The sequence below is a fragment of the Rutidosis leptorrhynchoides genome, chromosome 1 (genome assembly GCF_046630445.1).
Source record: "Rutidosis leptorrhynchoides isolate AG116_Rl617_1_P2 chromosome 1, CSIRO_AGI_Rlap_v1, whole genome shotgun sequence".
Taxonomy (NCBI): domain Eukaryota; kingdom Viridiplantae; phylum Streptophyta; class Magnoliopsida; order Asterales; family Asteraceae; genus Rutidosis; species Rutidosis leptorrhynchoides.
The window spans coordinates 675,688,578-675,699,936 of NC_092333.1; the positions used below are offsets into that span (position 1 = coordinate 675,688,578).

Consider the following 11,359-nt stretch of genomic DNA (forward strand, 5'->3'; position numbering starts at 1 on the left):
TACAAAGGGAATAGTGATTGTATTATTGAATTGTTGAGGCTAGCATATATAATGTCTGATATATAAATACAAATAGATGTGAAACCCTAGTACATAATATAAGTAGATGGGCTAAATATAGTCTAACATTGTTGTTATACCACATATGGCTTTAATCTTTTCATTTCCTGCTACTATAACTCTGTTTAATTCGTTTAAATGATGACTATCAAACTACCATATTAATTAACTACGCACTTGCTATTCACTAGTTTATACATGTGCACCATCTATATGTACCAAAAATACACGTTCCTGAGATTTCAAGAAACCTTTTGACGTGGAACACAAAATATATACAACCATATATCATCAATATCAAAATAAGGCAGCAACATTAGTGCAAGTTGTTGCTGTGGATCAATCAAAATAGGATGGGGAAGAACCGAAGAAGGTAAGCAGGATGGGATGTATAACGGATTAAAACAAGTCATTTTTAATACATTTTTAATCTAGTCAGGTTGGAGCATGCTTGCCAAAATGGATATATCCTTTTTATATATTACTATAAATTATTGATATTGATATTGATGTATACATAAAGTGATTTGAGCTTAAAGGTTAACATGAGCTGTTTTGGCGTAAAATGATCATTATATATGTTCAAATAGTGCAAAGTAAGGTAGTAAAGTAGCTTACAAAACATATGCCTTTAAAAAAAAATAACAATAACAATAATATAATATAAAGAATATACGTGCTAGACAACCGGTACAAGAAAAAGGACCTTTAGTGACAAGAGCTACTAGCCACTTATAAAACTAAATTGGTCACTAAATCGAGTTAGTAACAAAAATAGGTTGGTAACTTCTTGTTACTATAGATCCATCACAAAATACAAAATACTACGGTTGGTCACTATAGTGACCATTTGTTTGGTCACTAATATCTTAGAGTGACTAAAATTAGTGACGAATTTTTTAATGGTAACTAAAGAGGTTTATTAGTGACCAAATAGTAATTCGTCACTAAAAGGTTGTCACAAATGACCATTTTTCTTGTAGTGATCTTATATATAACTGATCTTGGTAGTGCTCGCAAAAAAAAAATGTATTATACACAATTTCGGAAATCCTCATGACATTCTTGAGGTGATTCAATTAGTTATACCGCACACACATATGAGTTCGTATCTGATGAGAGCTTAGCATTTGTAACGTTGATAGCATATAAGCTAAAGTAGGTACAATGCATAATACATTATCTCAAATTGATTCAAAGAATAGTTAAGAAGATGGATATCCAAAAAAATTAGGATTCTGTTTAACACATACAATTGAACAGGGCACACTTTTTGATCTTGATCAAACTTTAAGAAACTGCACGTTAATAAAACTCGAGAAATCATTTATTTATGCATTGATAAGATGAAAGCTACGACTACACACATGAGGTTTATAGTTACACATGTGCTTGTATTATTATGATTTTGATAACTACCAGATTCCATCTCAAAGCCAACCATAAACCTTAACAATCGACTAGAGATGTAAATCCAATTATTATTCATTCACTTGGATCGAACCACTTCAGAACATTGCAGATGGGACTCTGCATTGCTGGACTTGCAAGTTGCATTCATTCTGCAAATCTTGAATCGCCCTCTGCACCATCTGCGGCTCTGCACCTCGGCGTCGACTTTGTTGTTGTTGTTGTTGCTGCTGCCTCATAGCCTGCTCGTAAAACTCCTGCATAGCCTCACACTGGCACTCCCTTTGCACATTTTCGAGCTCGTTGCAGCACCTTCTGAGTTCTTGTGATTGTTGCTGTCCTTGGCGGCGGATGCTAAATGGGCCGCTTTGTTGTTGTTGTTGGATGTACCTATATGCAAATATAGTACATAAGTGCTAGTTACATACGAAGTATAATTTATGTTGTTAGCATATTTTTAATATTATTGATATTTATACCTTTTGCATTGGTTAAATTGTCGTCCTTGGATTTCGCTGCATTGTTGTGAGCCACGTGGGCTTTGGCGGCGGGAGTAGTTGTCCTCATCGGCGACAGTGGTGATGATTGTCCTAATGTTTCCTAGTTGGCATTGGCGTCTGGTTTGAAGGTTGCATTGGTTAGGAAGCTGTTGAGCCTTTTGCCTCAACTGTCCGACCTGTTGAGCACCGAAACGTCCACCTTGTTGTCCCTGCATGTGCTGGACACCTTGGAACACTTGTTTCACGGCCTCACACTGGCATTGTTCGTCGATGATTTGGAGTTGGTTGCAGCATTGTTGTTGTAGGCGTTGGCCATGAACTTGCTGATAGTTTTCTTCAAATGGACTCTGGATGCTCTGCTGGAGGTATTGTTGACATACGTTCAATTGTTGTCCTTGAAGTTGACGGGCGCATTGTTGACGGGAAGAGATTGGATTCTCGTCCTCGAAGGTGGTGGTGACGATGGTTGTGTGGGCGGTAGCGAAGGCTACAAGGGCGGTGAAAGCGAGTGCAAGAGCAAGTAACTTGGCCATTGTGATCGATCGAAGGTATTTTGTTTGAAGGATGATTTGAAATGGTGGTGATGGGCAAGTATTTATGGTGGGTTTGGAGTTTGGAGGGTTTGCATGGGGTTGCACACGTGGAGTGTTGGATTTGATAGCTGGTGACATTTAATAGCTGTGCGGAAACACGTGCGAGTTTTTACATGCAACTATGCAAGATGAATGAAATACGTAAGTATCGTTTTGGTAGTATGTATGAGGTGTCTATTGATCTTGCGATAGAACTAAATAATGGTAAAATGGCTTCGATATGGATTTGAGGTATTGATATGACACGCTAACAATTAAGTTGTAATACTCCGTAATACATATGTAACGACTAAAGCTTCCTTTAATATCATGTTTAAAATATAAGATCATCTACAACAATGACAGGTAGAGGCAATTTTGATGTCTTATGAATTATGACTATTACGTGTCACTGTCAGATTTTAAAGATAAATGCGATGAGTATCAAATTATTGTAAAAGGTTTTGATTGATGTGTAAAAATATAAGTGAGAGCTGAATTAAAAAATGTGTCAATACATAATTAGGTGTCAAATTTAGAGTGTTTCCGTCACACTGTTATTCTTTATGCCTCATTAGGTGCGTGAGAGAATGTCAACTTTTTGCACATTCCGTCAAATATGAATGTAACGAGAACAATTCTGCTCACATGAATGATATAATTCACAAGATTTGTTGATTTATTTCGAGAAAACGAGAATGATATATAATTCCCACAGCAGATCGACCATTAATGAAAACTCCCGAAGCATACCATTAAACTTTTGATTTTGAGGTGAGGAAAGACTCGAATACTTAAATTTTACTTTGAATTTTGAAGTAAGTCTACGGTCAACTATAGAGTTCTTATTATTTTCGTGATATAGGCTACATAAAATAGGTGAGTTTTTCTTAATATTTTCGTCATACATGCTTGCCTGGGTGGCTACCGAGTTGCCCAATGAAGCACATCACCCGGGTTCAATTCCTAGCTGTAACAACCCAAACCAACCCGCGAACAAACCACGTGAAAATACAAAATAAAAATAAAAAAATTTGCTGAACTGCCACCTGGCGCGGCGCGCCATATAGGCCGCGCGGCGCGCCAAACCTGACTGTCCGGAAAGTCTTTAAATGCGAAAATGTTTGACTAGTTCCCGACATATTTAGGCATAACGCTTTTAACCCCATGTTCCATATATAAAAACTAGCACGTTCTATTAATAAAATTATGTTTACGAAGCGGGGCCCACATCGACCCAAATTACCCTTTAAGTATCAAAATACAATTTTCGACCATAAGACTTTTAATACAAAACAAAGCCGAGCATGGCGATTGGGGATACGCTACCCAATCCTAATAAATCCAAAAGCAAGCCTTCTACGCAAACTATGCAAGTCCTCTAATCCTCGCGCTTACCCGAGCCACCATCCGCATGCAATCTATAAAAAGAGTCAACAACGAGAGGGTAAGCTAACGCTTAGTGAATGATAGTATACTACATACATATATATGTATAAAATGGACACGCCACAAAATAACAAATACCGCATACCGAGGCATCCATATAAGGCACTACACTAAGCATACCGTACGATCTCTAAGCAACGAGCTAAAGATACAACAACAATATAAGTTCACCAACGACGATGTGAACAACGCCAAATAGCTACACCCGGAGGGTTAGCTACAACACAACAATACATTAATATATAACAATATAAACGAACGAGGTTAACACCTTAACCCAATACCGAGAACCAAATACCACAATGAAGATTGGCCGAACTACACGAGCCTTAGTAATCCGAAACCACACGAGATTACTATCTTCACAACATCGAGGTTGGCCGAACTACACGAGCCTTAGTAATCCGAAACCACACGAGATTACCACCTCAATAAGATGACCGAACTACACGAGTCACCATGAATCCGAACTACACGAGATTCATTTCCACAATACAATAAGATGACCGAAACCACACGCGTCATCGTGAATCCGAATACACACGCGATTCACTTCTCAATATTATACCCTTCGCCATTGGGGTTATATCAACCACATCACAATCACGTGTGATAATGTACACGCGAACGCGTACTTCGCCAAAGATGGTCAACCAAAACGCACAACCGTGCCAATTGGACTCGTACAAAAGTCCATCAAATCCATCTATATGTGAAGTGAGCTCTATAGCCGAGAATCACTTCACCCGACCCGCACCCATCCTACACATACATATGCACATAGGATATTATCACTCACCTTGAAGTATTGAAAAAAGCTTCCAAGTAAACCGCAACTCGCCAATGGAAAATACCTATTCCATTATCACAATTACAACAATACACTTAGAGTGGATTTACAAATCAACCCAATTCGTCACTTAGTGCAATTGCGACCCAAATGCACTTCCAAGCACAAACCGTGCCCAAAACTAACCAATAATCACTAACACAAGTGAGAATGGTCCTAATACGCCAATTAAACCCGAACTCAAGTGTTAAACACGTGTCATACCCATTTTGGCACTTAAACCCTAATTTTGACCCATAAGGTCAAAATCTCACCATTTACAAGTTTTGACACCAAAACACATTTAACTTAGTTTTATACTTCAACTTAATCCATTTCAAGTTTATAAACCTCATTAAATCGCCAAATGGGTCATAATCACCACCAAACCCTAATTTGACCCAAAGTCACAATTAGTCAACCAAATAACCTTAAATGGGTTTCAATACTTCCATAATCACTAACTTAAGTGATTAAACTCAATTTCAAGTCCTAAACATGGCCAATTAGTTCACCAACCCAAAATCCACCAACAATTAACAATAAACCCAATTACTAGCATCACTAAACCCATTTCATCATCTAAAAGGGTTTTTCATCAAACTAACTCAAACCCTAACTTGAATATCAAATCAAATAGATGAAATTCGGAGTTTGAGCTTACCAATACCACCACAACGTAGCTAGGAACGAAAGGAACAACTTTAGAACTCGAGCTTTTGATCAATTCGGCCTCCTTCTTCACCAAAACCCTAAATCTCTCTCTAGAATCTCTCTCTCTCTCTCTAGATAGTTGGGAGTGATGAATGGATGTGAAAATGATCCAAAAATGATCCAAACCAGCTAATATGGCTCACAAATCCGGCCCCAAGTGAAATTACCCAAATACCCTTCATTTAAACCAATTAAAACAAAGGATTATGTCAGCGCCAAATGGCGCGGCGCGCCCCAAACCCACGCGGCGCGCGATCCTACTGAAACAGTTTCTTTTGCATTTTAATTTATATACAATAAAACCCACACCCTTGAATACCATAATACACAAGTATACAAGATAAATATTCGGGTCTTACACTAGCTATGTCAAATTGTTCAAAAAGAGAGTGTGACTAAAGGGTGTGCATCAATTCATCTGGTAAGGTAAGGTAATTGAATTTTGTTCAAGCTATGTAATAGCACTCAACGAACCACAAATCACACTACAAGAAAAGGCTTATCGTTTTCGCAACATCATTTTGTCGTCATTATAAACACTGAACGAAAAAAGTATTCAACTCTTAACTTTTTTTAAGGATTAAAGATACAAATAGACTATATACTTTCAATTTTGTCTCATTGTAAGTTATATACCCCAAATACTCTCACTGATCTTTCAAAAAGTGTACTCACTGTAAACCACATGGACCAATCACTTAATTTCTCTTAAAATTCTTTTAAATGTATCATTCGTAAACATAACATATTAATATAATTTGTAAAATGTTGTACTATGAAAGTGGGTCGGTATGTGTTATTTGTAAATACATGTTAAATGTAAGGGCCCAAATAAGTTATAGCCCACCTACAATAAATGGAAAGAAATAAAACCCTTGATATGTTCACAAATTAACTTCATTTTCATCTTAAACAACACAAACTAAAAAGCGTTCCCTCTCTCGATCCCTTCGGCTACAACCATCACCACCATATCGTGTCGGTAACACCACCAAAACGACGATAATCAACTACGTTGTTCTTTTCTGTCGCCAGCCTACACCAAACCACCGGCGTTCAATGTTTATATTCGTTAACCGCCTCCATCAACAACAAACAGCCGCCTGCCGCCTCTTGACAACAGATCGTTGTTGTTGTGTTTTCCAATAAAAATTTTCATCAACAGATATGGGTTTCCGTTCTGTTTCTTTTTTCCGGCTGAAGGTGTTTGCCGACGGCGGTGACCAAGGGCGAATCTACCCTTTGGTCCGTGGGGTCACGAGATACCACTAGTTTGAAAACTGTGTAGAAAATACCCTTTAAAATGTATCGGCACCACTAAATTTAACTACATGACTACATATATTTTTCGAATTTATAGTTTTTCCTTTAAACTGTATAGGACACCACTAAATTTAACTAGTCGAACCATATATATTTCAAATTTACAGTTTTTTTTAAGGCAAACAACCATTAAAATAGCATTCAAATATAATTAGTATTGAAAAAGAAATCGGGACTCCATTGAGTTTCGATCCTGGAATCGCCACTGGCGGTGACCGACTATTTCGTCGAAATTACCAATAACAAACTGCTATCAAATGTGATGCCGTTGGTGGTGCTTGCACTGGCTAGTATAAAAAAGTAAGTTTTTTTTTTTTCCGATGAAGGTGGTGGCGGACGATGGTGGCCGACTAAGTGGTCTGTGTCTGAGTGTCACCACTAAAACCCTCCACCAGATCTGGTGGTTGTTTGGTTGGTTAAAATCTAAAGAACAGTTTTCAAATTACATATTTATGTATATGTATATGATACATAGGTTTTCAAACTGTGACTTGCAATTGACTCTTCCGATGATTAATGTGCAAGTGGCCGGAGGCTGCCTTTAGCGGTCGTGGTGTGGTTGAAGGTAGTTGGTAGTGGTGATTGAGAGTGATTGATAGTGGTGGTCTATTTTTAGTTTTCTTGAATGTTTAAAGATGTTAGAAGATGTTCAAATAGGCAAGATTAGCATGAAGAGTGTTAAAAAGACTGTAATACCCTTGTGAATAGTAAAATGTTCATGGTAATTAATATACGGAGTATTTGATAATTATATAACATCCTTTCATATCTTATATACGATAATGACAAAGATATCCTTCCATGCAATATTCACTATATATATATATATATATATATATATATATATATATATATATATATATATATATATATATATATATAGTGGTAGGATCAAGGGGGAAGTAACCAATCGGGGGGAAGTGGGGGGAAGCAATTTTTTTTCAACTTTTTGAAAAAACTTTGTTCACGAACATTATAGATTGGATGAAAATATGAATATTTAATAAAGACACTTTGTGATAAATGTTTTTATTTTGGCGGGAAAACGCTCGAAGAAGTAATATATAACAATTATCGTGTTTTTCGAGCGTATGTTGAGGCTTTAGATATTAGGGTTTAGATATTAGGGTTTATAGGGTTTAGATATTAGGGTTTAGAAATTTAGGGTTTAAGGTTTAGATTTGTTTAGATTTAGGATTTAGATTGAGTTTTTAACATGAACGATTTAGAGTTTAGGGTTTAGGGTTTTGAGTTTTGGGTTTGGGGTTTTGGGTTTAGGGACTAAACCCAAAACACCAAATCCTAAACCCTAAACTCTAAATCGGACTAAATTTTACTTCATAAAACATGAAGAAAAAAAATGTTAATATTTTTCACGATCAATATTATCTTGAATGTTATTTTTGTTGATCGTTTTCCCGCCTAAATAATAACATTCATCACGAAGTGTCTTTTTAACTGTTCATATTTTCGTGTGATCTTGATGCCTGGAAAAAAAATTCCAAAAAAAAAAAGAAATTTTTTTTTCCTTCCCCCCGCTTCCCCTGATTGGTTACTTCCCCATTGATCCTGCCCATATATATATATATATATATATATATATATATATATATATATATATATATATATATATATATATATATATATATATATATATATATACTAGTTTTATGAGTTCGTACGTTGTTCGACAATTTTATAAATTAGTTTTCGATAACGCTGACATTGATACTGATTAGCTGTATAATACAATTACAATGAGAAAAACTTTTCAATTATTTCTCAATTAGCATGACTTCTAGTGTATGAATCCGCCATTAAACGAGTTAAAAATTATAGTAATAATGATGTTGCTCTTAGAAAAAATATCATTAAATAATACATAAATGAAATAATTAATATAACTCAGTTATAAACTACCTTTGTTGGTTTTGAAGGTTTAGGAACTCCCCACATTGACCACCCTTAGTTATATAATATTTTTAATTATTTTTGAATATGTTAGGAGTTAGTGATTGGGACTTGTATTGGGTAACACGTACCCGATCCTATCCGTGACATATATCGGAGAGAAATCACTTTAGGAAAAACTCCCTTTAGGATTGAACATGCGCCAAATTCCACCAAACCATAAAGGGAATACCGACTTGATCCCTTACTTATATAATTAAGTTGTCCTCTTAAGTTCAGATTTGGGATCATCAATCAGTAGCTAGTTAGGTTTTTCTTTATTTAGATTTTATTTATCCAAAGGCTTTAGTGACATTCCTAATGGCATAAAATGGCATAGTCAATATTGTATAAGTTAATATATATGTAAAAGGTATCATGCATGATGCACTTCACTACCTTGAGCTATGTATAGTCAACACCAAGTCAATTAAGTTAACAGTTCACTACCTTGAGCTATGTATAGTCAACACCAAGTCAATTAAGTTAGTTTGTTAGTTAGAATGTTCGAAGTTTGTTATTCCATATCTCTGTTATATATATATATATATATATAACAGAGATATGGAATAACAAACTTCGATATATATATATATATATATATGTAATAGTGTAGTCAAATGTACAATTAGTTGATCATAATGAAATTCATATATAACTCAATTATATTCTCTTGTTCTTAATTCCACAACATAATTTCTTCTCAAACTTATAGGTGTTGGTTCCGAATTGATTTAATAATTATTATAGAGTTAGATCGATATCCAAAAATAAAATAAAATAAGAGGCAGTTTAACCCATGGAATTGAACAGGGCACACATTTTGATCTTAATCAAGCTTACAGAAAAGGGTGAATCCCCCTTTGAAATACTTCATAAGCTTAAATGTCATATTTGATTTGCCAAACATGTAAAGTAACCAACATCCCACTAGCTTCAAGCTAATGCATCTCAAATTGATATTATTAAAGTAATTAATCGGATATCTTCCTAGTTAATAGGAATATTTTGTATATCTTTTAATTTAGTTGTAGATTATATGTATCTCTACAATTTTGGCTAGTTGTTACATATTGTATTATATATACGTGAATGATACACCAAACACACAATGAAGTGTGTTTTACAAAACCCTATATGGTATCAGCCTTCTAGTTCCTGGCCGTCACAATTTTTTTCGGTTCACCATGGCTGCTGGCGATGCTTCTTCATCTAACACCACCACTGATTCTCCTCTGCCTCTTTCTACCGTACTCCATATGTTAAACATAAAATTGTCATCCAATAATTATCTGTTGTGGCATAAACAGATGAAACCTTTTCTTGATTATCAACAACTTACAGGATATGTTGATGGGTCTCTTCCGCAGCCTTTGATGTGCAAAACGTGGTATATGAATTGTTGTATGAAATATTATGGAAAAATACCGATTAAAGATTGTTACACACTAACGGGCAGTGTACCCGATCGTGTAGTAGTATAGTAACTGATAAATTTCGTGTATCGTTCCAAAGACAGTTGTATTAGACAAACTAGAATTAGAAACTATATTATGATTAACTAAGTAAATGAAACTTAAGGGTACAAGATATTATGTTTTTGTGGCTATTTAACGATTAACCAAATCAGAGAAGATTAAAGGTAAAAACAATATTTTTGGTCTTTTAAGTTTATAAAATAAAAACAATTGCAAAGAAAGCAAATAAGATAGTTTGATTTAGATCAAAGAGACGAAATGTTCATCTAGATATTTTACCCTCGGTATTGGATGTAAGTTATATTGTTAGGACCCGATTGAATGAATATGTGTGTAAGTTATCTAATAGGTTCACCAAGAGTTCTCTTTAGTAAACACGCAAACACAATTACAAAATTAAGGGTTCCCTTTTCACTATAGTTCTTGTATTTGTAATCGGATAACTTACCTAGTTCTAAGGCTTGAAACTTGACTTCTATGTTCATAGTTATCAATAATTGTACAAACGTTCGTTGCATACAATTCATCCCTATATCGTCTAACCAATTGAATCTAATTTACCCCCTTGGTCCGGTTTAGTAAACAATCAATCTAAGACAAGCTGATTGTAAATCAATATGATAAATCAACAAGAATTCTCTTTATCGACAACATATCAATTAACTAGTTACAAATAATTTTTAACATCAATAAGCATGTTCTTGAATCAAACTTAAAACTATCACACAAAATACATTCAATCCATAAGATTACATCCAATACCTCAGTTATTAATCTAGACAAACATTATAGAGTTTAGTCAATAATCATATTAACAAACAACAGAGCAATCAAGAGATAAGTGGAATTCATTGTTAAGAACAAGAAATCAACCTATTAGAGAATGAATCTTGAATGGAGAAGGTGTTGAATCTTGATTCTTGGATGTTAAGCCTCTTCAAAGAGCTTGGAGTTCTCCAAAATAGCTCCTAAAATCATCTTCTAACTCCTCTGGTTCGTATCTGTAAACTGCTCTCTCAATCATTCATTTTTAAAGTGGTTAAAGTGGCCCAAAAAGTCAAAAGTAGGCTGAAA

At 35.0% G+C, this 11,359-nt stretch overlaps 1 protein-coding gene across 1 annotated transcript; it reads right to left on the bottom strand.

The window, feature by feature from the left end:
* Nucleotides 1–1,568: 1,568 nt before the first annotated feature.
* LOC139885976 (2S seed storage protein-like) lies at nucleotides 1,569–2,503 on the bottom strand. The gene is made up of 2 exons (XM_071869722.1): nucleotides 1,950–2,503; nucleotides 1,569–1,860 (listed from the first exon to the last, which is right to left on the bottom strand). Exons 1-2 carry the CDS (start codon nucleotides 2,501–2,503, stop codon nucleotides 1,569–1,571), a joined length of 846 nt encoding a protein of 281 aa, XP_071725823.1.
* Nucleotides 2,504–11,359: the final 8,856 nt, after the last annotated feature.

Coding starts and splice junctions, on each gene's coding strand:
- LOC139885976 (XM_071869722.1), bottom strand. CDS start 2,503: ATGGCCAAGTTACTTGCTCTTGCACTCGCTTTCACCGCCCTTGTAGCC. Junction 1,861..1,949: donor CAATTTAACCAATGCAAAAG/GTATAAATATCA, acceptor ATTTGCATATAG/GTACATCCAACAACAACAAC.